The sequence below is a fragment of the Nematostella vectensis genome, chromosome 6, assembly GCF_932526225.1.
Source record: "Nematostella vectensis chromosome 6, jaNemVect1.1, whole genome shotgun sequence".
Taxonomy (NCBI): domain Eukaryota; kingdom Metazoa; phylum Cnidaria; class Anthozoa; order Actiniaria; family Edwardsiidae; genus Nematostella; species Nematostella vectensis.
In genome coordinates this window covers 13,619,059-13,645,878 of record NC_064039.1, presented here as the reverse complement: position 1 = coordinate 13,645,878, position 26,820 = coordinate 13,619,059, and the positions used below count along the sequence as shown (strand labels likewise).

Below are 26,820 nucleotides of genomic sequence, written 5' to 3'. Positions count from 1 at the left end.
AGAGTTGTCAGGGGGTACTGCCACTAAGAGTCTGTAAGGAGTTGTCAGACAAACAAAATCAACATATTCGTTTAACAGTTTTATTTAACTGATGTTAACAAGAATTCTAGGGCTTGGGGTCAGGCTAAAAGATCTAGAGAGTTGTCAGGGGGTAATGCCACTAATAGTCTGTAAGGAGTTGTCAGACAAACAAAATCAACATATTCGTTTAACAGTTTTATTTAACTGATGTTATCAAGAATTCTAGGGCGACAAAGAGAGCAAAAGGCTGTGTCCATAACTTGCAGAAGATTTATGGACACGGTCTGTTGGAAAAATAAAGCAACCCAATGTCAGCATTTGTAACAATGCTTTAAGGTAACACTGAAGTGAGTTGGGCAATGGACATAACAATAACTCAAATGAAAAAAACAAAAAATAGAGCGTCCCTTAGAACTGGCTCAAGTAAAAGTCGTGAAATGACAAAAAGAAATGTAAAAGCACACACGTTATTGACGTTTTGTACATGACCCAATTCCTATCAGCCGAGAAGCGCCCCAGGCCTACTAGAATAATATGTACAATGTTTGTTCCCTTTTCACTATTTAATGACTAATCTTCAAATTGCTCTTATAAAAATTCATTTTGCACAAAAAACAAAGCAAAGAATCCGGTGCTCTTGGAGCTGGTATTTCAGCATTACAAGCTTGACAGGGCAACGCATTCTGACAAGTCTAAGCCTTCTACAGGGTATTAAAAATTCTCTCCAAAGGAGATCTTACAGGACATTAAGTGTGAAAATGGAGTGGTTCCAAGCAAGCTACCAATGATAGAACTCATGCTGAACAGAAAGGGAGTAGCAAAGAAGCTGTAAACTAAAAATAATGTTAAGCCGAAAATGAAGTGGTGCTTATCTTAAATAAAAGTTACGTTATCTGCGTAAGAAATTAAGCGTGTCGATAAGCTCTTTATTACAGGATGTGAAATCTATAGTGTTATATCTACGATGTAAATGTTGGTAAATGAGATTTTAAAACCATACCAGTATGGTTTGTGAAGTAGGTATGCCGTACGTGTATTAATGCAGCCTTAACAAGGAGCATTAAGACAAATATCAATAACGGCTTATCTAAAATTATTCTGCAAAAATAGTACTTCGATGAGACAAATACTCTAAAGGTTACCTTAATACAAAGAAACCAATGTGCGGTTGTATAAACTTTAGATTGATGATTGTGAAGTCATATACACTTAATACATTTTGCTGCATCAGAAATTCGGCCAAAATGGGAGAATATCATTTTTCATCATTCTTTATCACCATTACCCGTCATCCTCGCCACCATCATCACCACAAACACCACTACTACCACCACCACAGTCGTCGTCGTCATCATCACTCCTGCCACCATCACCATCATTGTCACTACCACTTCCATCATCATTACCCACCATCATCCTTTTCACCACTACTATCAATCATCATCATCACCATGATGAAAAACTTCGACAAAACATCAATCTAAAATTTACAAACCATTATACTAACTACCCCAGGTGATAAATGACTTTGCTGAAACAGACTGAAAGTATGAGGAATTCAGCAACATAGAACCCATTCAAAGGCAGACCTGTTCATGTGTAGACTTGCGACATTTGGCTGCCACATAGAATGAAGAAAATGGGATGATAGAGGAGCAGAGATGTAATCACACGAAGTAGCTTGCAACCCTCTTCTTGACATCAATGCTGTGCAGAGATGGCATCAAAGGGAATAGCATGCTGACTGTTCTTGACATCAATGCTGAGCAGAGATGGCATCATAGGGAGTAGCTTGCAACCCTGTTCTTGACATCAATGCTGAGCAGAGATGGCATCATAGGGAGTAGCTCGCTACCATGTTTCTGATATCAATAATGAGCAGAGATGTCATCACATGAAGTAGCTTGCAACCCTGTTCTTGACATCAATGCTGAGCAGAGATGTCATCACATGAAGTAGCTTGCAACCCTGTTCTTGACATCAATGCTGAGCAGAGATGGCATCACAGGGAGTAGCTTGCTACCCTGTTCTTGACATCAATGCTGAGCAGAGATGGCATCACAGGGAGTAGCTTGCGGACTGTTCTTGCCATCAATGTTGAGCAGAGATGGCATCACATGAAGTAGCTTGCAACCCAGTTCTCGCCATCAATGCTTAGCAGAGATGTCATCACAGAGAGTAGCTTGCTACCCTGTTCTTGACATCAATGCTGAGCAGAAATGGGATCACACAGAGTAGCTTGCTAAATGTTCTTGCCATCAATGCTGGGCAGAGACCTCATCACACGGCGTAGCTTTCTGACTGTTTTGACATCAATGCTGAGCAGAGACCTCATCACACGGCGTGGCTTGCTGAACATGCTAAGCAGCATGGTGACATTATATGTAAATGATGTATCTGGCTCAGCATCTACACACATTACAAGGTGATCACGTCAACGGCCACCTGCAGAGAGATACAAGATCAGAGTTAAACAATCTTGAAAGTACTGCTTTAGATCATGGGATATAGGGCAATGGAATTGAAATATAAAAATGGTGAAATAAATGATGATGATGGTGACGAGTAGTGGCACTTTGGTTGAATGAATTAACTAATGATTAACTGGCGCTTTGCGTTCCCCAAACAAGCCAAGTCGCACGCATGCGCGGGTCACTACGCATATAGCGCATTAAATTGGAAGTGAATACCAGGGTTTGTGGCGATTTAAAAGGATTTGCGGGGTTCTCTAAAGGTCGGAGGGTGAGAAAGGTGAGAAAAGTGTAAATTTTAGTTTTAGCTGATATCAAAAGTTCACTAGATGCACACAAATAACGATTCTGATAAATTTAAAATTTTAAACCCAAATAGTTTTAAGACTGGGAGTAACCTATAGCCCGTGGATAAGCCAAGTACACTTTGCCTGGGGTTTGTTTTGATCAGTTCCGCACCACTATTATGAGCCACCACATCACGGGAAAGAGTCACATACAGAAATCCAAGCTCATAATAGAACTGTGTTCAAACAGAATTAAAATACTCTAGTCAATATACACCTGTTTAAAATCAAGTTGCATTCAGAGAATCGATGTGTTGTAACCTGAAGTGTTTCATGGTATCTTAAAGTCATGACCCTTTATAGCTTGCGCTAATTCAATGGGGCGGTAATAGCGCACGGCTATTAAAGGCGGCACATGTGGCAGGTATCTGCATTGATCGAACAGCAGGAAGGGCGGTGGCCATGAAGACTTGCAGGGATTTGATGCTCCTTCGGGTAGGAGGTTCCATGCCCTGATCGTTCTGGGCATGAAGGGCATCCGATAGGCATTCACTTTTGTCGGCAATTGGATATACGCCATACTGTTTCTTTGGGAGAGCCTTGGGTTTTCCCTGATGCAAGGCGCGAATGAAATAGTGTCTAGGCCGCCTCTGATCTTGTAGAATAACAGTAGTTGTTGGTAAAGCCTTCTTCAAGGGTATCCCAACCAAGGGATTTAACCATTTCGGTGGTACTGGCAGTGTTATTGTAGTTCGAGGTTACAAAACGTGCCGCGTTTTTCTGGACCTGCTCATGCAAGGAAACATCTGTGTGTTGGTATGTGGTTCCACACTGGAAAAAAAAAACCTTCTGGACCAGTTGTGTACTGCTAAAATTAGCTGCGTCCCACAGGAAAAGCCTGCTCGGAAGCCGTGCTGTAAAGGTGGTAGAATATTATTCACTAAGGGATGTTTGTTAAGATGGCTAAGCACCATGTGCTCCATGACTTTGCATGCCAAACATGTTAACGAGATTGGTTGATAGTTACCAGGGTTGTGCTTCGCACCTTTTTAGTAGACTGGAGGTAGACTGGAGTTACCCTGGAGCTCTCCGTGATCATAACTTTGTTGGGAGACAAGTGTCAACATGCCTGCTATCTAATTTGACAAGTCACGAAGAACGCGGGCGGGACGGCTGTCAGGACCATTCGATTTAGAGACATACATACACCTGTCACTGTGAAAGTGATGTCATTAATTGCTGAAAACAAAGGATGACCTAGATCAGGGTTAAGGTAATTCTCAAGAGTAAACCCGCTTTGAAATTGGCGATTTAAGGCCTTGGCCTTATCTTTGGGTGACACATGGAATCGAATGAACGTAGAACTGGAACTCCATGGCTTTCAGTACGACAGTGTCTCACATACCCCCAGAATTTCTTCGGGTTTTCTGTAAGGTTTCCGCCTATGACGTCATTGAGATAAGAGCTGTGAGCAGCACACAGGGCTTTTGTAACTTTGTTCTGCTGCTGTCTAGAGTCAGACCACGCAGATGACAAATGGTTACTATAATGCTTAGCCTTGTGAAATAGTCGCTCGCACTTTCTCATTTGGCGCTTCTTAGATCTGGTCAACCACGGGAGGTCTGGCTTCTTTTTAGTCATTTTAGAAATAGGTTCTTTGCTGATAAAATGCTATTTTTAAAAGAAGTCCAGTTTTCTTCCACAGAGGGCAAATTACAAGTCATCATGAAGGCATCCCTAACAGATTTGATGAGTGACAGAGGCCATCCCAGTTCGCCTTGTCAAATAAATCTTCCATGCAGGTCTTCCAGTCCTATCGTGGCAAAGTGCCACGTTTAAGGTCACGATATCGTAGTCGCTCATCCCAGGGGAAGTGTCAATGTCTGAGACGTTGTTCAGGTGGATGATAAAACAAGGTCCAAGGTCTTTAGTGAGGCACGGCAGGCTGGAACAGTCACATGCTGACTAAGAGCAAAGTCATTGATAAGGTTGACTAAGAGCAAAGTCATTGATAAGGTTGACTAAGAGCAAAGTCATTGATAAGGTTGACTAAGAGCAAAGTCATTGATAAGGTTGACTAAGAGCAAAGTCATTGATAAGGTTGACTAAGAGCAAAGTCATTGATAAGGTTGACTAAGAGCAAAGTCATTGATAAGGTTGACTAAGAGTAAAGTCATTGATCAAACAGACTGTGCACGAGAGAAGCCGTAGAGGTAGGCGGGTCCGAGTGCCAATTTATATCACCACAGTGGAAGTCTCCAGAGATTACGATATTTGGATGGGGTTTACTACTCTTGTTGAAAACATCTCGGATTACTTGGGAGAGAACTTCGAGGGTGGACACTGATAAGCTTGGGGACCGGTAGAATGAGCACAAGAAAAGTTGTTTTTAACTTTTAGCTTTACAGACGCCCACATGCTCTCATCACACTGGTCAGCGGTCACATTTGTAATTTCTGTGGATATTGTGTCAAAATTTAATGCCAAAAAGACGCCCCCGTCACCTTCGGTAACTCATTTCAATATACTGTATAGTAAAGAGGAAAAGCAGCACCAGTTGGAGTGGCACATGTAATTTTGCTCTCACAACCATAAATGACGTCATAATTGTGCAGATTAATATGGGCCTTAAGCATAGCAACTATCACAACTTATTTCCATGCATCTAAGTTTGTTGAGCTTGCGTCTAGGTGTTGCAGCGATCGGACTAGATGTTAACAGAGGAACAGCGGTACCTGTGCACTTACCCTGGTTTCAGAGCCGCGAACGTCTCTCTATTTAGTGGCCGTTCAAGGCTCTTGAACCAGGGTACTGTGCACTCCGTATCAGATGAATGATGTCGCATTGTTGTCATTTGAAAGCAGCGAAAAACTGTTTTCCTGGACACATATATTGTCAGTAAAGTCCTTTGTTGAGAAGTTAGGGAAGGCGCAATTTTTGCAGATTCACACCAGTCTTGAATTATCCATAAAGCGCGAGTACGATTCCACTGACGTGTAAATACATTTGTTATGCATCCACTGATTACATTCGTCACAGCAATTTGCCTTTTGATTAGATTTTGTCGGTTTGCTACACACACCACACGGATGTTTGAAGGGTTGAGTGAAGAGCAATCTGAGGCAATGATTAGGAGAAATTGTGTGACGCGAGATGCAGAAGCCAGATTAAACCAGGTTGTCGATGGTGCGTTAAACTGGCGTGACATCTTACGATATGCAAATAGCCAGGCTGTGTTTGGTCGAGTGACTCCATGACTCTCCAAAATGATCCTGTTAAACTTATCCGGAGAAACACCAGAATTGGGCTCGGTAGAGCTAGTCCTTGGGCCATTCAGCGCCAGGGAGATGAACAGGAAGATGGACACGGTATAATGATGTTATTTTTAGGGCCATGACGAAAGCTGTACAATATGCGATTATAAACAATGACAAGAGCCAATGCAGGCTTCTTGGACTCGGTAGATGGATTCTTGAGTGCAGTGTCATTTACAATTGCTGATGTGTATATGGAAAGGGACTACGTAATCTCTTATAGAGTGCAACTGATAACATTTCTTGTTCATTTCAAAATAACTTACGCCTGGCCCTAGATGTTTCTCTTCTGTATTGCGCTGTATGGGGGGCTGTACCCGGCGTGGCCACTGCGGTGCCGGGAACTGCACCTTGACAACCAGACTTCTGCTTTAGTGTCGTCCAATCAAAGATATAATCATATTGATGGTTAAGTGTGCGGAATAGGATGCGGAAGAGCTGGCGTAGATACATGTAGTCTGGAGCTTCTTCAAACCGCAGTCCTTTACAGTAGTTGAGATACATCGAGAACTCAGCGGGGAAGCCCTGGAGAGGAGAAATAACACAGATGGTGATTACGGATTGTAGAGTACTGGATAATGATTTTGTAGGGGTATCGTAATTAGTATAAGGTATGGCAAATGCCATGTGTCAAATAGCAGTTCTGCTATCAAAAAATACCACAGAACTAGTCAAATTTATACTGAATATATTACTTTGTCATATATATATCATTACAAATAATCATTCCCATAAGCAGTAATTGGTCTTAGAACAGCCACTTGCCAATAGCCATTCGAACTGACAACGTTTAATGAAATGGGTGTATAACCTGACATTCACCAAATAGGAGGCAACCTTTTCTACCCCCCCCCCCCTCCCCCCACCCCATCTCTTGATCAAGGAAAGCAAGGGTGCATCTTTATCATGGCACTCCTTACCTTACATAAAACCTCTACAGGCGTTGACATTTTTTTCTCGCTTATCTTCTCATATTTCTGTTTCTTTGTGGCAGCCTGTTAACCAAAATTGGCAGAGTTTTAGGCAACAGCAACTTTATAAACACTTTATATAAAACACTTTAATAGTGGGATAGAACAGGTATGAAGCAAAATTAGATATGGCATTGGCAGTTATAAAATTCTTTTCTCAGACAAAAAGCAACAACAAACAAATAGGGGTCGTTTTTAATAAAAATAAAGATGACAAAAAATAACTATAATGATGCTATCTTGTTTTCTTGGTGTGATTTTTTTAATTGAGAATGTAATTTGAAAAGAGAAACAACAACAAAAACAAACAGTTCAAGCATCTATCATATTGAGATTTGCTTCCAATTAAGCCTTATCTTGTGTCTTTTCAAGGTATCACAAGAAACATTTAGTGTTCCCTTTCCCATAATTCTTTTCTTTGTTACAGTTAAGTAGTTGATTAAATAGTTAAGAAAACTTCTACCTTATCTACCTTAAGGCCTTGCCAAGGTAAATTACTTCGGTTGAAGTACATCAGAACATATCCTAAGGACTCCATATCATCTCTCCGGCTGATGAAACAAAGAAAAAGTAATTATCAAAAGATTTGACATAAACACATCACCAACCTGTGCACTTCAGCAAAACAAGAACTTAACCAGGAGAAAAACTAACGATGTATAGGGTTTCCAGATTTTTGACAAAAAATGTTGAAGTCTCGTCATGCTTTCAATGTACTATAGATTTTCCTAAAAATGAAGATTAAAAAATCTTTACATTTACAGAACAACAAGTAAAATCGTGAACACCAGAAGTATGTGACAAGATATTCAAACAGTCAACTAGAAACATGTCTCGGTATCTGAATTTTTGCGTGTAATCCAGCCCCAAGGTTTTGAGCACTTCCTTTAACACAAACAATCTACAACAACACAGGTTTATTTCCCCTTACTAAGTAGGAAACTTACGATTGCTCAATGCCGAGGTGGGCATTTATACTGGCATATCTTGCAGTTCCTGTGAGATTCTTATCTTCTCTGTACGAAATATGCTGCTTTGTCCTGCTGTCTCTGTACTTCTTTGCGAGACCAAAATCTATCAAGTAGAGCTAAAGAGTACACAATGGAAAGCACTCATCAAAACAGATGGTTAAAACTAATTTAATCACTTATACGATAATAATATTCCTATTTCTAAAAAAAAACATTGTAAATGTCAATATAATTATATGATGATAATAGTCTGGCTCTCAGTGGCTCTGACATCACTGCAGTTCATTTATAAATATAATGTTTGTAAATAATAAGCAACCACAAACACTTGTTTTTTTTTATTTGTAGGTACCTACACGGTTTGTGAATTTTAGGTCGCATTGTGGGCAGGTTTCCAATGTGCTTATAGGGGGGACAAATAGAGTTGTATTGGGTGTGATGGAATGTTGATTCCCAGTCAAATCCTTATAACATGACTCAATTTCCTTTTAAACACATTAGTAACCTGCCCACAATGCAACATCACCCCATTTTGTGAGTTGTACATTTTTATAGACACTAAAACTGAACATTAAGGCTTCCGATTCCGCTAGTACAAGAGTTTCCTAATGGGAACTGTCCTAACACAACAGACAAATATGTCATAGACAACACTTTACACACTAAGACTAAATAAATGTGATGGAGAAAAATGGTACTGATACCTTGTTACAATGTCTGCCAATTCCCATGAGGAAATTGTCAGGCTTGATATCACGGTGAATGAAATTTTTATTATGGACATATTCAATGCGTGCGATCATCTGCAAGATACAATAAAGTTGGATAAAGTTAATTAAAATGCTGGGAATATAGTCTTTATTACTATTTAAGAAATAGAACAGTTTCGATGTACTATTCATCAAATAGATCTCATTTTTGTGTGCTTCTGTCTTCTAATAGATGACTGCATCTCGTTGTGTACTTTTTTGTTCATGACACGCTGTAATGCATCTGTGCATCTATATCAGAGAACAGACCCACCCAAAAATGTGATCAATTTGTTTTATACATCACTGAAAATTTTTTTCTTATGTTACAATCTACTTTTGCGGGAACGCAAGCGCATGCAGACACCAAGCCTGCATGTGTCCTCTAATAACACATGGACTTTGGACCAATCAGAGCGTGCAGTTTACACATGTGACATTGTATAAAGCTTGATGGTGTGAGAGAAAGGTTTAGATAACAACAGATGCTGTTGGAATCAAGCCCTTCCACTTAAATACCAATGAACTTGAATCCTGAATTTCATACCAAGGAGATATCAAACATTTTAGTGCCCTCCAAAGTGACAATTTGGTAATGATGGATTGCACATCATTGTGAGTTTGACAAAGCTGAATTCATGATCTTCACCAAAACAACTACCCATATCATAAAAATCCTAGGCAATATTTTCACCCCTCCCCCAGTTGGGCTATGAATCTTTCTTCCACATTTGTCAACACAATGGACCAGTCAGGATAAGACCACCCCCTACCATCATATTAGGGACATTAGGATCTGTGATGGCAGAGAGATTCCGTTGGCACAAATGCAAAGTTAAAGCTTAAAGAGACCATGACACGAAAAATACATAAGCTTTTATAACAAAATATAGCTATCGATGTTTGGTTTTAAAAAAAACCTTTGCGCTTATTGATTACAGGAATTTTTGTAATTGTGTTTTGAAAATGTCTTGTCTTGGCGACCTTTTTTTGATTGGATGACGTCAAGAGTTGTACAAACTTGATGGGGTTCCAGTCGAACTTCGCTTGCTATTGTAGATTTGTAAAGATGAGGACGAGCATATCTCTTGTATTTTTTCTATTTCCTCGCTTTTCAAGACTTGGTAAAGAAAGATGATTACAATGTTCAAACAATGGATCCAAGACTAACTTTCTTCCATCACTAAGATAGGGGTTTTATTGAAACCTGAAATGAATGGAATGAAAAGACATCTCTGGAGTGTTTACCTGTTTGAGTCGATCGGTTCATTTAAGTAAATGGATTTCAAACGAATAATTTTGGCTTGTTTTGAGCACTACGCTTCATTTTTACCGGTAAGGATGAATGGTTTGATTATCAGAATATGTTCTATTGGGTTGGACTTCATTTCAATGCATTTTTATTCGCAAACTGAGTTGTACCATTTCTTCCACATGCGAATGCGAATGGCCATAAAACCAAGACGAGTGAACAACTTCACTAAAGTTAGTAAACTCGCAAAAACACCAGTACACCTTCAAACAGCACCCCGGGGTGGAAAATGTTGAAAGAACCACATGCAATTGTAATAATCTGGTTCTCTGTTGAGCCTCAAAGTACAACAGATTGCCAAACCGGAAAAGCGAAATAGTTTGTTTTACCGCGCCGACTGACAACAGCATTTGATTCAATCATTCAAGGAATAATATTTCTCTACAAAACGAACAGTCAAATTATCGACAATTATCAGTCATTACAATCGGGAGGGAGGGTAAACATAAATACGAATTTGTTCTAGAGCCAAGAAAAGCACGGTGAAGGGTGCAAGTTTTCTTGTGAGTGTTTTTTTATCGCACAGTACGCTTTGTTTTGCTAGTAAATGTACATTTGTGCGGTTGTTGTGGATTCCCTTTCACATATACCAAGTCTTGATGGCAGTTTTTCTTTAAAAAACATTAGAACTATTCAGGGGTTATAATGCTAGTACCATCTACTGTATTTGTTTGTTCATTTATTAAAAGAGAATACAATCGAGTTTTTTTTTGCCGTTCGTTTATTGATGAGTTTTTGTCCTCGCATCTTAACCTACTTTTTAGTTTCTAGATTTCCAGTCGTTTCATTTTGAGTTTGATATCTTGACGTTTTTTTATATCTTTGTGTAGATGATTTATAGCTTGCTTCCCTTGTAATCTGTAGGCTTCATTATTTAGTGCGTAAAAAAATGTTCTTCTAAGAGCGTGTTGTGTTATTGTGACAATTCGCAATAAATAGGACAAAAAAATTCAAACATTTTTTTCTCTGTATTAATTGAAAGCATAGACGCTTTAAAAATATGCATTCTGCTTTGCAAAAATATAGATGCGTTACTTTTTGCCTCGTTTCCCAATTATTAACAGGGTATATCTTATTACTTTGATCACAATTGTGATCGAAAAAGGAGTAAGTTTGCCGAAAAGTTGAGTGATTCGCGCGCAAATGGTGTTCTAAAGCTTATAAAAATATTTTTAAAAATTACCGCTCCAATTGCTGCAGGATTCCCTTATGGATACTTTGCTAAGGGGTAAAACTAAGCTATTTTCTGGGGAGAATACGGACTCCATGATCAATTATATGTGTATTTTGGGTGGGGGTCGTCCTATTTTGTAGGGGAATGTCTAATGTTTATCACCCACTTGTACAAATCTTGACGTCACAAGTGGTATGCAAATTAGATAATCGGATGTCGCTGGTTTTATGCGAAAATTTGTCAAAATAGCTTATTTTAAAAGGGTAAAAAATCTGGTTTCCGAGTCAAGTAGCAAAAATTGGAGGAATTATTGTTGGGATATTACACTACTACACTAACCAGTCGATTTGTCAAAATAAGCAAAAGAGAATTTCGTGTCACGTTCTAAACACCAATACGTGCAATTTAACATGTGAGCCATTGTGAATCTTAAGTTCACTATTATTATCAGACCCCCCTCCCCTTGGTTATGAATGTTTCCATGTAATTTTTCAAAAAAACCATTAGCCAACACACCTGATCTGCCAGCATAAGAACAGTCTTCATGTTGAATTTTCTATTACAAAAATTGAACAAGTCTTCCAAACTTGGCCCTAGCAAGTCCATTACTAGCACATTATAGTCATTCTCTTGACTGAAATGTCTACAGAAAGATAAACCAGACAAGGATGACAATTACAAAATGTACAATAACAAATTACTCATTGTCCAAAGTATCTAAATACTGCATACTAATAAATACTACTATAATAGTAAACTACTACTACAGCCAAAACAATCCTCTAAAACTCTTGTAACTGAGTATATTTGTAAAAGGACTCTATTTTATTCTTCCATAATAAACTTGTGAGATTTCATTATCATTATTTGGACTTAGAGATCTTGTTAAATGGGAAAAAAAATCACAGAAAACTTTGAGAGTGGATGGATGGTTCAAGAGCCAACTAAAAAAAAAAAAACAATCCCCTGATGCAAGTACTTTTTTTAAACTCCCTGATGTTTCCCAAGAAACAAAAACCCTTTTCAAGTCTTTTTCTGGTTGCAAATGCATTTTTTTAGTTTCTGAGTATATGTATTGGCTTATAAAATAGGGATGTTTAGTTTTCATTGTGAATTTTATTTAGTGATGTTAAAAAAAACCCAACCCATGAATTAAACTCTAAACTTATATCAGAATAATAATTGCCTTTAAATGTAAATATTCACCTTATCGCAGGGATTCCTGACCCACCAGCCAAGATTTTGTAAAGCTTTGATTCATAGAGTAGTTGAGGATGCCTTGCTTTTTGTGATTCAAGCTTGACTGCTTTTTCCTAAACAAACCAACAGATAAAAAGAGATAAAAATGCTCTAAATCAACACCATGTTTTCAATAATCAATGCTGATGTAAATTTATGTCACTGGTATTAGCGACTAGTAATATATTTCCTAGATTATAGTCTTTGTAATCTGAAAGTTGAATTTGTCTGCTCTTAGGGTTGACACGCGACCAGGAAGCAGAAAGCCTTGGAAACAAGGCTGCCTCTTAAGAATCTTAAGTTATAGAATGGCTCTTACAGTACATCAAGGAATAAATAATATTTGCTTCTGCTGAAGAAGTGAAAGCCTGCGAGTTTAGATCAGTGTGGAAGCTAAAGATCTCACCAGCATGATCGGGGAGGATTCATATATGATGTTGGCCTTTCCAAAGGAAGAAAAATATTTTTTGTCGAATTCACTTTTGAAACTTCCTAGAATTCCCGTTTTGCACTCAGAAACCCACATACAAATTATTTTATGAAATACTTGGTTCGCTATCTTGAAATAATTAACAATTATACCATTTCCATTGAGGTAGATATTATTTTAAGCCAGTATCCACTGAAATGGAATACTTGTTTTAGTATATAAAACGAGCTTTAGAACAATTTTCTGTTTGGAAACACCTGCAAATCGGCTGTTACACCCGCCATTTTGCTTGATTTTTGGGTGGAGGAAAATAACAACCCCCTAAGAGGTGTATATTGCATTTTATCCCAAGATTCTCAACCAATAAAATCGCTTGTTCTTGGAATTTTCCTGAGGTTTATATACTAATGGACAGTAGTCACAGCTAAATTTTGGAATAATGAGTCGATTTGTGGAATTACCATAAAAAAACTTGCTTTTTGCACCTGAAGTACCCTGCTAGCAGAACTTTTCTTTCTCTGTCTTTAACACTTCCCTTGCTGATTCGCATTTTGGTGTTTTAGCGTCAAAACCACCAAAACAATGCGAGAAGCCGAAACCGCGAATACAAGCACAAACAAGGAACACAACCGAAAAGCCTCTGCTAGCAGGGTACACCTGAAGTTATCGTGCTTCACATTGAAACTGCAGTTTTGTAAAAATTTATTAAGATTCATTGTCTTTACGGAAAATTGGCTTCACACTCCCTGGGTCTTCTACACTTCAGGCAAAATGATTTCGCAATGCGTAGGACAAGTACAAGTTTGCTGAAGTTTTATTTGTGATAAAGAAAAGCAGCACATCATCACTTTATATGAAGGAAAACGACCAGTTACTCAATGTTGGCCTGCATAATGTATCACAATCGAGAGAAATATTTTAGCGAATGCACCTTATTGTCTGTGGAGGATCCAAAGCGGAAAAAAACCATTTCTACAATCAAATTCTTGAAAACTATGTGTCAAACTGGACTGAATAAGTCTACAAAATAATTTTGGTCAAAATTTGTATATTGTCTTTATTGGAGTTTCTGTATTGCATTGTGGTTAAAAGCATTGTGTGGAAAAACAGAATGGGGTTGGTGCCCTTAATGTTCAGAGCAAGCAAAATCTTAAAAAAGATACGAAAATCAACAACTGTCTGAAGGGATACCTCGTTTTCCCCGACCTTTAAAGGTACACAAAGTTGGAAATTTATTGAAATATTTACAGCAAAATGTGTCTTCTTCAGTCCCCGCCAAGTATATACTAAAACAATTATTCGTAGAATGCAAATTTAATACATTTTGAGGTGAAAACAGTTATGTTGAGCGGCTGCTTTGCCATTTTGACAACTCTTGACACTGACGTCAAGCGCCAAAAGGTAGTATGAAAAAGGTTGGCCTTCCTTGTGGGCTCTCCTTTCACCCTTCCACAGGAATCCTAAAACCTTGAAAACAGGAACCTTCCATATAAAACCATCAGAATCACCTCCAAACAAAGCTACATGGCTTTGAATTTCTAAATACAATTCATATGCTTTATTTTGACCAATTGTAAAAGTTGCTGGATATCTAGTATTGGGAAAAACGCCCCCTGCTCTCGGATATCTATACACTTTGTACTTTGTAGATACATTTTTTACATACAAGTAATACACTTATAAGTATATTTTGTTTCCATGTTTTGCTTCCAGAACAAGTTGAAATAAGTGATTGTTATACCTACCTCTCCATTTTCTGTGTGAACGCATAAATAAATATCTCCAAATGATCCACTGCCAATTTTTCGTACGAGTCTGTATTTTCCCTGCACAATGAATTCTGACTTTGGAGTGGACATTTTGGCGAAAGCTGTTAAAATATAACCACAATTAAATTGGTACATTAAAAAAAAGGGGGGGGGGGGGTGAATAGCTTTGCGGATCGGTGGATTCGGCCCTGAAATGCCCATGGATTTAGGTAATGATTTCAGCGGATTGGCGGATTTTGAAAATACGGGGGATCACGGATCTGTTGACAATTTGGGGGCGGATTTCGGATTTTGACTGCTTTGACTGTCCAATTTCGGATTTGAAACGAATTTCAATCCATGCTATTGTTTATATGTCAAACCATACGGATCTAAAAATATCTGCGGATCCACGGATTTGCCCCGAAAATGTAGCGGACCGGCGGATTTACATACCCCTATTCACCCCCCCAAAATAAGAAAGAAGTCACTTTATCTGGGTGAAATAGAAATCGATATATAACTACGTTAAGGGAGAAGTAAAACAAGCATAATCTACAAATATTATCCCATCCCTCTACATTTCAATGAATATTGAACTCTGCGGAGCTAAATTGTTTTGTTTAGTCCATGACTGAAACGGCTTTTTTTAACACACACAAATATAAAAATGCTTTGATTTTTAAGAATAATCATAGCAAATTATAAAATGAGTAAAGTTTGTTTGTTAAAACTGGGGAAATCTTGAGTTTTGAAAACGCGCATTTTTGCCCGATATTCGGTCACATATTGTTCACGGACGCGATCATGAATTATGTACGACTATGAGCGAAGGACAGAAAACATTTCTTTTAAAGTAGTTATTTGGCATATAACAGCGAACTAAACCACCACCAATTCAAGTCCACCGCTATTAAATTCCTCGGCAAGTCGAGTAAAGGCGTCCTGAAGGAACATATTCTTAGCAATCCTGCCGAATTGAACACAAAGGAGCTTCCCTTGTTCCAAAGAACGGCGTCGAACGCCCAGTTTTACATGCCATAAAACCTCATATAAAACGATTCACGATCACATATGACTTCTTAATACCTTTTTTTGACGCTTCTTCTTGATAATTGGGCGCTTTAAAAGCCTTAAAATAGCGAAATAGAGCTTCTACTAAGCCTTTACATGATCGACTTGAAGCATCATTTTTAGGACTCCATATTTATCTTCGTGCTGTCGAAGACTATTATGGGATGAGCTGTCACCCCTGGCAACCATTACGGAAATCAATCGATAATCTATTGTTTGAAAAAAAAGAGGGTATGACAACTTGTTTAACAGGAACGTAGGAACGTATAGCCCCGTACGTTCAACTTATCTGGTAAAGGTACCACCCCACAACAATTCTATGCTAAATGCTAGGCGAAAAGATAATGCCCTCAACTCGACCTCGTTACTTCTGCACACTCATATCGTACCAACCAGGAAAAAAAATGGTTATTTTAAAACAACCCCGATATCAACATTTTTTGACGAAACAAAAGTTATTGGAACATACTATCTGCATGTGTAGAAGTTTCAAAAGCTTAGAGTAAGTCAGTGGGGGCATCTCGGCATAAAAACAATGTAAAAATGTATTCCATCCTGGCTCTAGACGCTCGGATGATAATCGTGGAAACAAACCTCACGGATATCCCTCTTTTCTGGATAAGGTGTATTTTAGCTCGTATTTCATCCCATTTGCAAGAAGACAGACTTGGATTCTTTGCAAGCGGCGCCGTCGTGTGACTTTGAGAAGAAAAAAAAATTATTTTACTAGGGGGATGTGAGGGGCGGGGAGGGGTCAGTGTAACAATTTTTTTCGACCCCTCCCCCCCATAGGATTTCAGTCGGACTCATAAAAAAATGAAATCAGAGCCACTGCTTTACAGGAGCCCCTCTTTGGGTGAAAGTCCCCCCCCCCCCCCCCGAATATCTTCCCTTCCCCCGGGATATTAAGCAAACACTCCCTGAATGAATATTTGTCTCGGTTTTCAAGACGGTGCACATGATGTTGTTCGATTGGCCTCTCCGTCGTTTGATCTTTTTTAGCCGTGCAGTACCCTGGGTACCAGAGGCTCCGAACTTCGCTAGAGCCGCGAAGCGTTGACGCCCCTTCGCGGCTCTAACTAAGTTCGGAGCCTCTGGTACCCAGGGTAAGAGTGGCAGTATTAGTATTATATCAACTGGTTACCAAGCCTTACGCGCATACGATGCGAGCTGACGGTCTTCTTGCACAGCGGGTATCCATTTCAAAATGGCGGCAACAGGAACAACTAAAAAAGTAGTTCTTCTAAGCTGCGGTTGCTTCAACCCAGTGACACATATGCATCTTAGACTATTTGGTAAATGTTATTGTGATATGTGTCGCCATTTTCTAGGTACTCGTGATTAATCCATCATGGTTACTTGTGTTATTACTTGTAGAACTAGCCCGCGACACTCTTCACCGCACTGGCTTCTTTACTGTTGTTGAGGGGATTTTTTCTCCCGCTCATGACGCTTATAAGAAAAAAGTGAGTAGAAATAAATGGCTATTGAGCGCACGAGCATATTGCTTTTCTTTGTGTTAGCATATAAACTTGTGCTTTTACAGGATCTTGTCGCATCGCAACACAGATTAGCAATGTGTAATTTGGCAGTTAAAACCTCAAGCTGGTTAAGGTAAGAATCTACTGCATACTTGTTCGCCCCAGAAAATCTCAAAGCTTGATAATTTTTTTGGAGGGAGGGATGAGGTTTATTTATTTTTTGGGAGGGGTGGGTATACCCTAACATGGGGCTCAAAAGCTAAAGCAGCTAATTGGCTTTCCTGCAATCGTTTAGCCTGCTTGCTGGCCCTCATTGTGGGTTATTCGGAAATGTTTTATTTTCGAGTATTGGGAACCCTGTGCGCACGCTAAGGCCGAGGTGTGCTGGGCTGAGGGTGCAAAGAAATGAGAGCCGGCAACAAAACCCCTCTTTTCGAATCCTCAGCGTTTGCCCACAAACGCTGCGCTCTGATTGGCTGATTTTGGCATATGTGTCACTCAAGCGTTTGAACGTGCCAAATCCTGTCCAGAACTTCAATATGGCGGAAAGCATCAACAACCAACTTGTTATTAACCAAGCTTTACACGAATTGGAAGGCACAAATGCGAAACTAAACCCTCAATGTTCAGTAAATTGTCACCAGCGTTGTAAAGGGATTTCTTCGATAGCTTTGAGGTAGGCGGGTAGCGTGTAGCTTTTCTCAGAGGACTTTTACCAGGCACGAGAACTGCCGAGTTATGTTTCTTATTCCCTTTGGTCAGAGTTTTCTCAAGGTTTTCCTGCTTGCAGAGCGCATCCTTAATATAGGAAAAAAGGCCAGCAAGATTGCGTATTTTCTTAGCACACGAATTGCACGCTCGGCTTGAAAAGTTGTGTGACTTTATGCATCTGATGCCCGCTGTTTCGTAGAGATCCGTGAGAGGCGTACCATGACTACCTTCTTGGTGGGAAGGAACAAACAAATTCTCAAACGATATTTTTGTCCCGTAATTTAGATTTAGATTGCAGTCGCAAATCCTGCAGAAATTGTCATAAACCTTGCATGCCTGCTGAATTGATGAAGACATCGTAACTCAGGCATTTTAGCAAGAGCTTGGTTTGTTATGATCTAATGCCAGTTTGCATGTATGCAGAAAACTGTCAAACTCTTGTTTACTTTGCATCGATCATCATTGGCTAGATTTTGACAGCTAAGGCCTCGCTGAGGTCAAAGCGCAGCCAAGCGTGAAGTGGGCTTCATTCAGAAAGGGGGGGTTTTGTTGCCGGCTCTCATTTCTTTGTACCCTCGGCCCAGCGCACTTCGACCTTTGTGGGCACACAGGGTTCCCAATATTCGAAAATGAAACCTTTCCGAATGACCCACAATGAGAGCCGGCTAGCGATCGTTGAGCCAATCAGCAGACGTTTGCTGTTCAGAAAGTTGCTGCGCACAATATAGATCTTGCATGTGTGTTCGATAATTGGCACTAAACAAGGAATTATTATTTTTTATTACTGATATAAAAAAGGAAAAATGTTGATTAGATTATAGAATATTTTTTTCTGAAGCGATATTTACTTGTTGTCACAATCTTGATGGCAAAGCTCAGATACAGGGGATTTTTACGATATATGAACCTTGAGAGTAAAAGTCACTGGTTTTCAACTCCCCTGTGTCAGTCATTGAAAAAATATTAGTTCGCTTTTCCTGTACTTTTAAAGAGTTGATGACTGGGAAAGTAAACAAGATGGCTGGTCAACAACCAAGACAGTTCTTAACTATATGACAGAGCAAGCAAGGAAGAAACATGGTAAGGTTTCACAGAAATATGCTCAAAATTATGTCTCTTATTTTAAAACTTTGCTTAAACAATGTCTCCCAATAAATTTTGTTCTTTCTGGCGTAGAAACATGATCTGATCACTAATTGCCTTATATTTTTCTTTCTAACACTAGATAACAGTTGTACTGTTAAATTACTCTGCGGTGCTGATTTGCTAGAATCCTTTGCAGTTCCAGGATTGTGGTTAGATAGTGATGTGAGTTTCACACTTTGCAAAATGATTATGAACTTTAATTAAAATTCCCTGATGAGGTTGCTGGTTTCCTCATCAGGGGGGGGGGGAAAGAATATTTTTTCGTAAATAATCTTTTTTCACAAGTTTGCTCTCTTTTATGTGAGTTAAAAGGGTGTCATCTATATTTTTCTTTAATTATCCTCTTTTTTAACAAAAGGTAATGCTATTTTCTTGCTGTTTTTTTTTTACAGATTGAGAGCATAGTAAAGGAACATGGAATTGTTGTTATAACAAGGCATGGGTCAAATCCAGAAGAGTTCATTTACAACTCTGATGTTCTTACAAAACACAAGGCAGGTTTTTGTCTTTAAATGGGCAACCACCAAAACCATAAACAGTGAAATATGGAATAATCTCTACTTATGCTATACTGAATGTGCGGCATTTTCCCCATTGCCTTGATCTCAAACAGAAATTAAATCAAGATGCCTGTACACTCTATGTCGATATAACTCCATCCTCTCTTGTAATCATCTTGATTTTAATCCTGTGTGAGATATACATTCATAGGGTATCACCTTGAAGGGGTTTCACCATCAGTTGTGGGGCACATTAAGGCTTGAAACTCTCTGAATATTTTTTGAATTATAAGCAGATGACTAAGAGAATCCCATATATTCATGTGAAAAACTCCAGGCTTTCTTTTATTCTTGAATGGCAGGTTGCTGAGTATCTGTGGCCCACAGATACTTAATGACATGGCCCCTATAAAGTTCATATCAGTGTGATCACATGTGAGATTCAAATACTCAAATGACAAATGAATTCTCACTTTCAATACATCCTGTCATTGCTAATGGTTTCACAGGTTTTGCTACATCCAAGTGCTTCATGACTATATGCAAAAAGTTAAAAAATGACACTGTATTTCTTTTCTAGAATAATATACATATTGTGACAGAGTGGATACCTAATGAAATTAGTGCTACAAAAATAAGGTAAATGTGTTGTATCCATAATACCTCATTTTTTTGTGATAACCTGTTTTTTTTTTCTTGTAGGTGTGCTCTTAGGCGGAGAGAAAGTATAAAGTACCTTGTTCCTGATTCAATCATTGATTACATCCATAATAACAAGCTATATACCCCAGTAAAAGGATAAGCACCAAATTAGCCCCAAATGCGGAGGGCAAAAAAGGGGGTCTAATTCAACCAGAATTGAGCTTTTCCACAGCAATTAAATCCTTTTCACAGCAGATAAGCCATTAAGCTTTTCCACAAGAATTTAGCCATTTTCCCCAACAGTTCAACCCGACAAATCAAATTAAGAAGCAATTCTCCAATTCAGCCACAATTCAATTGCGATCCCAAAAATATAAAAGCACAGTTGAGCAAAAGTGCCAAGCAGGCAAGTGCTCAAGACACACATGCATCATCATTTGAGACCACATGGAGACCAAGCTCACAGTTTGTGGTTTTGGGGATGTGTAAATACTGTAATTCACAATAAAAACACACAAAACTGATCAAGCTGTTAGAAGAGGTCACTTTAATTCCTCCTATGAGTATTGTAAAAATCGCCCACACCTGCCTCACTGATCATATAGAATCACATCAATAGATCTAGGTAGCTGATTTTTTACGATACTTCACAAAATGTTATTATGTACATAATTCAGTTCATATTTGCCCTCAAAACAATGTTGAACACCCGGTATATTCTTGCTCACTCCCCTAGCCTCCCATTATACACGATACTGTTTTATGGGGAAGGGAGATAAAAGTATGGCGCATAAGAAATTTTGATTTTTTTGTGTGAGAAAATCTTGGTGTTTCAACAGTTTTTGTCCAGGAGTGTGGTAATTTTAGTACACTGCAGGTTGGGCAAGGTTAAAACCTTTACTATACTAGGATACCCATGAAATATAGGTCATATTCATGTATCAATATCGGTAAAATATGCTTGGTTGTATTGAAGAGCAAATTTGAAGTATCAATTCTTTGGATTTTGTATGTGTCATGTACTTTTCTGAAGGGCAGATGTGGATTCTTTGTTATCTTTTGTTTTTACTTTAATTAAAATTTGATTTAGTTTGTTCTTTCTTAATTAATTCCTCTCCCAGAACAAGTAGTTTTATATTGAAAAAGTTCAAATATTTGAGGATCCTCAATAAGAAAGTGGTGTTGGAAAGGGAGGACACCCAAGCATGGGCTTGCACTCTTTCTCTGTTGTCGTACCCAAACCCACTTTCCATACAAATATTTCTATAAATATAATCAACTTAATTGCAATTGAAGTTTAAAAATTATATTATACATTAATTTTAGTTTCTGCCTTAGAATAGCAAGAATAGAATATTTTTTTGACAATTGAAAAATAATTTATAAAAAAACTGAAGCCATGAACTGGCATGGAGCATTAGTTTAAAAGTTTAATTTATTTGGCTTTGAGGCTATACATTGAAAGTTTAAAAGCTAATGATAAAAAAAACACTAGAGATTTAACTTAACACTAGAGATTTAACTTAAACTTATTAAGTTAAATCTCTTATTAAGTTAAATCTCTTTCTTTAAGATAGGACTTGCCATTTAGTATTAGTAAATAAACAAAAACCTGCTTTCCAAGGGTTACATTAAAAGTCTACATAAATAGGGCTTATTGTCTCCTGAGATACCCTTAATATTTAATAGCTTCCTAAGTAATGATAGCATATAAAAATATATACTTAAAATGTATTATTTGATTTTGCCAACCAAGTCATTATTGATGTGTGTGATGTAAGCATCACCTTTGACCTGAAAGCCAATCTCAAATATTCTGTTCTGAAAAAGTTGGCCTGACGACTAATAAGAACATGAAACGATTAAAGCTTTCAATAATGACATTACTTTTCCTAACTTTTGGGTATTCCTTGGTGTTACGGGAGCTTTGTTTTTGGTGCTCAAGGCCTTTGTACTCTATTTCTTTGTCTCGTTCTAAGGTCTTTGTTTTTGGCTTTTGTTCCATTGTGTTTTTGGTGCTGGTGCTCCGTAACACCAAGAAACTACCTAACTTTTACTTGTAAGATGTGTAGAGAAACGTCCTAGTTTCTTGTGGATCCAGTTGTCCCATAGAATTAATACTAACACAACTGTCTCCTGATGCCATGACTGAGCTGTGAAATGATTGAACATCCTCTTCTTTTATACAGTCCACAAACGTAAATGATTCACTGTCTGAGATAACAATGAAGGGGCAGGTAGCAGCACTACATTCCTTGGCTCCTGGTATGGGATCTTCACTCAGCTCTTGTGATATTATTTCATCAACCATTAAGTCTTGTTTATATCGTCCGTCTAAATACGCTTCTATCTGATCCACAGATAGCTTACTTTGTAAGAATAAATGCAGACCAGAGTAAGATAAGAAGTCTCTAATGCTCAAGACCCTGAAAGAAAAATGTTTTCGACTTAAGTTTGAAAAGTCTAAATAGACCCTACCAATGGTGGGGGATGTTAGGGTTTGCAGTACTGCAGTATTGGCCTTTTTCTTGTACGATATTGCGGTAAAAGGGCAAAAAAAAAAAATGCAGTGGTACATTATTTCAAAACACTGCGAGATGCGAGATTTCGCTTTTTAAATAGCGGTATTGGGGTGAAAAAATATTGCAGTATTGCCGTGCTAATTAGTCCTGCGTTATGTCCCCCCTACCAATGAGTAATGGAAAAATGTTATTATGCATTGAAGAAGTAAAGGGCAAGCTAGGGGTGTGTGATAGGTAGAGTGCATTCCCTTTAGCTCATCAAATAGCAGTCTTAGGAGACTGAAGATATTCGGTCAAATTTCCATTGGGGGGGGGGGAAGAAGGGAATACCCCCAGTGTCCCAATTTGTGATGACAAAAACTGACAGCTTACTTGTCAAGGAAGTCTTGCAGACCATGCTTTCGTGAAAATACAAACTTTGGTTCAAATCGCCCAAACAGACGTTTAGGAGGGAGACAGGGAACTACCCTTTCACTAAAAAAAACAACAACAAATACGGCTGTTTACACAACAGTTACAAGCTCTGGTTAGGCCATTCCAGCTATAAGCATGCGTATGCACTCGACATGGAAGCCTATTTCATCTAACATGCAGAGCAGATGTTCGTTTGGTGCAAAGCTTATAAAGGCGTGCACCGCATTCTGGTAGTTGGGGTAAGTTTCTAGGGTTATGCGCAGGCAAACTTATCTGGAAATGATGATCGCAGAATGACATGTTTAAAAGTAAAGTGTAAAATGACAACTTCTGACATGACAACTTTTGACAACTTCTAATCATGGTTTCAAATTAATATCTTACCTGCCAAAACCATTGACTTCATTTGTTGTAAGCTGTTTCCTTAGCCAGATGAAGTCTGAATATCTTCTTCTAATATTTGACAACTTCTTGGCAAAAGCCATATTATTTGTCTAAGAATAAATAAAACAATAATCATTTATACATATTCAGATAAAAATGTTATGCTTTTCACAATTAAGAATTCTTTAGCTTAAATAATAAAGTATTAACTCTTAACATCAGGCATAATTTTAAGATTTTCTACCTGAATATAAATTTCATAGTCCACGAACTTTGACCCTTTGCAAATGTGAATCTGTGGTCTGTTAACTTCGACGAGAATTGCCTGTGAAAAAGATTTACGTGTTAAGGCTAGCAAAAGCGGAACATTAGGGAGCATTATTGTGTATACAGATGTGGATACTATTTGCATCCATAAGGGAGATAAGCTTTACAATGAAAATACAATGTAATTCTTGTAGTAATTATCATTACCAGGGGTGGGTCCAGACTGATTCAACTGATTCCAGTGAATCACTCAAAATACAAACATTTTCTTTTTTTTGTAGATTTGAATTTCAAAACGTTCAATAAAAATAAACATCCATCTGTTGTCTGTTATTTAAACACTATAAGACCTGCTTCCTGGGTTATTTCGGTGTTATTTCCTTTAGCGCTTAGACAGAATTTCTGGTCCCCCACTGGAAATATTGCTCCTGATGGTGAGTGATAAATCTAGTTTGGGGGAGGGGACCCATTTAGAAATTTTTCGCGTGTATAAAAATTATGCGCGTTTTCTGGAACCACTCAAGCTCTTCACTGATTGGCTATGGCCCAGGCGGAACTACTCGAGCTCTGTTTGGATTGGTTGCTATAACGTGTGAATCACTTTGGAATCAGTTGACAATAAAATCCCGATACTACCCCTGTGAAAGTAGGCCTTTGCTTGCTTTAGCGTGTGATCTCTTGTACACATCTCTCGAACCAAAATCCTGAAAAGCGAAGCATGGCTTCCTAAAATGCAGACGTTTCTCGTGGAGAGCCTGTCTGCCGAAAGGAGGAGTGTTATCCTTTTGATTATGGTGTAGAATTTGATCGAATTCAGATCCCGAGAAGTTGGAATTAATGATGAAAGTGTGGCAACAGGATGATAGCTCTTTAGAATTCTCTATGAGTTATGGCAAGTGGTTGCCCTCGTAAGTGAAATACATAATGTTTTTAGCAAAACCCCCGGACAGTGTATTCTTAGTATATTAATGCCATTTCTGTTTGCCCTGTGTTTTATTTGGGAAGATTTTTGGCTGTTACTTTAGTAAGGTAAATAGGCTGGTAAGATACCACACATGAGCAAAATTGACCAGTACACGAATTTTCAATGCCTCTAATGGATGAATCTAGGAGAAACATGCAAAGAGAAGAAGTGCCAATAGATCAGCAACTAGATGGGATAATCCACCGTAAAATTGCTTAGAATTTAGAAGTCGTGGAGTCAATTATTGATACGAGTTGCTGTCTGTGTGGCACAAGCTATGTTATAATGCAAGGGGAGGTTGTTTTTCATATATTACAATCACACCATTCGGATACTGCCAAGGGGTATTCGAAGAGAATAACTGGTACTTGCCTCGCCAAACTTTCAAGAACACAAATTTGGTTAAATTAGGTAGAAATAGTGTATTTATTATCTGACTTATTGATCAATGAAGTCACTCAGTTTTAAATGACCAAAATTTTTTAAAATACAGCACCGGTGAAACGTTATCTTGAATTTATGATCTCATATCTGCTATATGCATCCCTAAAAATTGTACAGATTGCATGTTTCAAACACGTAATTTCAAAAATTTCCTGTTGGGCATGCCCCTATACCCCTCCCCCCCATGATTGGCCGTGACCATTTGCAATCAGCCAACTTTAGGCCTGGATCTATCCCTGATTACTATGTAGAACTTTGCAAAACTAACTTAATGTCCAATTTCTTATTCGCAAAAGCAGGATAGCAAAGCAGGAACCGAAAAATCACGATACTTAATCAAGACGAACTTTTAGTTTGCAACGATGTCTCAACCCACGGGAAATATGAGCACCGAGTTTGTGCTTACCGTATTAGGGCCTTACCTCACATTCATGGCCACTTTGACTGTCTTTCGATTTTGTCATTACACTTACAACTTGTTTGGAGCAAAAAATTAGAGGGCAGTTATATAAATAGCAGTATCGGGATCTGGTAATATCAGGATAAACTAGTCTTGGCGCGATGGCCGGTTTCATCTGACTTCATTGTTGTCGTATTATGTAAAACTCGTGACCACACGGCGGCACGTGATACTTGTGTGATTTTAGTTAGAACACACAAAACGCGAAACTAAATACATTAAACAAGCCTAGAGCTTAGAAAAAATGGATGTTTCGTAAATCTTAAGACCATAACAGCAAATAATGATGCCTTTTTTACATTTTTTTGGTGAAATGCTTTTCGGGGTCCCTGTGGGATCAGCGCAAAGGCAACCCATGTTAATTTATTAATTTTAGTAGAGTGGTTTTTAAAAAACCCGTGAAATACTATTTTGTTTAGTTTATTTAGTACTAATACACCGTAATGTCTTTGTGTTTTTTTTTATTCTGGCTTGACTATTACACTTAAACAACTACATTTTGTTGCGCTGAAAACCCATTTAGGGAAAACCACTGTAGTCCTTTTCCTTGTTCTTTTTGCGCAAGAGCAATAAACGCAAAATTCGGCTAATCACTAGAGAAGTACCCGCTAGTGAATGCGATCGAAACAAGTGGCGACGGAGAAGGGAAAAAGAAAGAAAGGGTTGTTCCTTTTTTCCACTTTGGTCTCCTCTCGGATTTTCACACGCTACTTCCGCTCCTTTTAACGTCTCCGCTTACCAGCTTACCCTCAAGTAAAAATTAGCCTGCGTGCAGCCGGAAATAGTTATTTCCGGCTGCACGCAGGCAAGTAAAAATAGACTAAAAGTAATTTACATGGAATAGACACCCTGCAGATTATACCTACCTGATAGCTACGGGATCGTGTCTCAATCCTGGTCTGTCCGCACGCCTGGCAGACAAACGATGCCGAGTCCTCCATACTTTGCTCAATAGGACGTCCATGGCCGCGACGACAATTAAAGAAATCAAAAACCATGATCACTGTTCTGGTTACTTTCCCTTTGTGCGTGTGATAGAGCCTTATTGGTTAGCGTACAGTCCTAGTATCCCCTTGCCCATTATACAAATGCCTCGCTGATCTGGTTGCCTCGTCTAAACCGAA

General features: G+C 38.5%; 3 protein-coding genes across 6 annotated transcripts; 1 reads left to right on the top strand and 2 right to left on the bottom strand.

The window, feature by feature from the left end:
• Nucleotides 1–203: 203 nt before the first annotated feature.
• Nucleotides 204–15,933, bottom strand: LOC5520992 (casein kinase I). Of its 3 annotated transcripts, none has more exons than XM_032366217.2 (10): nucleotides 15,777–15,933; nucleotides 14,685–14,809; nucleotides 12,477–12,583; nucleotides 11,787–11,913; nucleotides 8,740–8,838; nucleotides 8,012–8,151; nucleotides 7,528–7,615; nucleotides 7,014–7,088; nucleotides 6,360–6,618; nucleotides 204–2,466 (listed from the first exon to the last, which is right to left on the bottom strand). In XM_032366217.2, exons 2-10 carry the CDS (start codon nucleotides 14,796–14,798, stop codon nucleotides 2,456–2,458), a joined length of 1,020 nt encoding a protein of 339 aa, XP_032222108.1. In that variant the 5' UTR covers nucleotides 14,799–14,809; nucleotides 15,777–15,933; the 3' UTR covers nucleotides 204–2,455. The 3 variants fall into 3 exon arrangements, with proteins under 3 accessions (XP_032222108.1, XP_032222109.1, XP_001640801.1); XM_032366218.2 differs by having other exon boundaries at nucleotides 6,411–6,618; XM_001640751.3 differs by having other exon boundaries at nucleotides 7,537–7,615.
• A 1,003-nt stretch (nucleotides 15,934–16,936) lies between these two features.
• Nucleotides 16,937–20,765, top strand: LOC5520991 (nicotinamide/nicotinic acid mononucleotide adenylyltransferase 1). The gene is made up of 8 exons (XM_001640838.2): nucleotides 16,937–17,056; nucleotides 17,139–17,227; nucleotides 17,308–17,375; nucleotides 18,945–19,033; nucleotides 19,179–19,261; nucleotides 19,492–19,593; nucleotides 20,180–20,238; nucleotides 20,302–20,765. The coding sequence occupies exons 1-8, from the start codon at nucleotides 16,969–16,971 to the stop codon at nucleotides 20,399–20,401; spliced, it is 678 nt and encodes a 225-aa protein (XP_001640888.1). The 5' UTR covers nucleotides 16,937–16,968; the 3' UTR covers nucleotides 20,402–20,765.
• On the bottom strand, nucleotides 20,766–26,816 carry LOC5521082 (sorting nexin-11). 2 transcript variants are annotated; one of them, XM_032366220.2, is made up of 5 exons: nucleotides 26,563–26,816; nucleotides 23,806–23,886; nucleotides 23,562–23,671; nucleotides 23,136–23,237; nucleotides 20,766–22,667 (listed from the first exon to the last, which is right to left on the bottom strand). In XM_032366220.2, exons 1-5 carry the CDS (start codon nucleotides 26,692–26,694, stop codon nucleotides 22,295–22,297), a joined length of 798 nt encoding a protein of 265 aa, XP_032222111.1. In that variant the 5' UTR covers nucleotides 26,695–26,816; the 3' UTR covers nucleotides 20,766–22,294. The 2 variants fall into 2 exon arrangements, with proteins under 2 accessions (XP_032222111.1, XP_032222110.1); XM_032366219.2 differs by lacking the exon at nucleotides 26,563–26,816 and adding an exon at nucleotides 25,659–25,991.
• Between the last annotated feature and the right edge of the window lie 4 nt (nucleotides 26,817–26,820).

Bases quoted from the DNA above. Each gene is read 5' to 3' on its own strand.
- LOC5520992 (XM_032366217.2), bottom strand. From the start codon at position 14,798: ATGTCCACTCCAAAGTCAGAATTCATTGTGCAGGGAAAATACAGACTC. The intron at 8,152-8,739 runs GTATCAGTACCA...TGTACTCTTTAG, and splicing joins TTGGCAGACATTGTAACAAG to CTCTACTTGATAGATTTTGG. The intron at 7,089-7,527 runs GTAGAAGTTTTC...TTTGGTTAACAG, and splicing joins AAGGCCTTAAGGTAGATAAG to GCTGCCACAAAGAAACAGAA.
- LOC5520991 (XM_001640838.2), top strand. From the start codon at position 16,969: ATGGCGGCAACAGGAACAACTAAAAAAGTAGTTCTTCTAAGCTGCGGT. The intron at 17,376-18,944 runs GTAAGAATCTAC...GTACTTTTAAAG, and splicing joins AAAACCTCAAGCTGGTTAAG to AGTTGATGACTGGGAAAGTA. The intron at 19,594-20,179 runs GCAGGTTTTTGT...TTTCTTTTCTAG, and splicing joins ATGTTCTTACAAAACACAAG to AATAATATACATATTGTGAC.
- LOC5521082 (XM_032366219.2), bottom strand. From the start codon at position 25,811: ATGAAACCGGCCATCGCGCCAAGACTAGTTTATCCTGATATTACCAGA. The intron at 23,887-25,658 runs GTAAGGCCCTAA...TCTTTTTCACAG, and splicing joins AAAGTGGCCATGAATGTGAG to GCAATTCTCGTCGAAGTTAA. The intron at 22,668-23,135 runs GTAAGCTGTCAG...TTTTTCTTTCAG, and splicing joins CTGCAAGACTTCCTTGACAA to GGTCTTGAGCATTAGAGACT.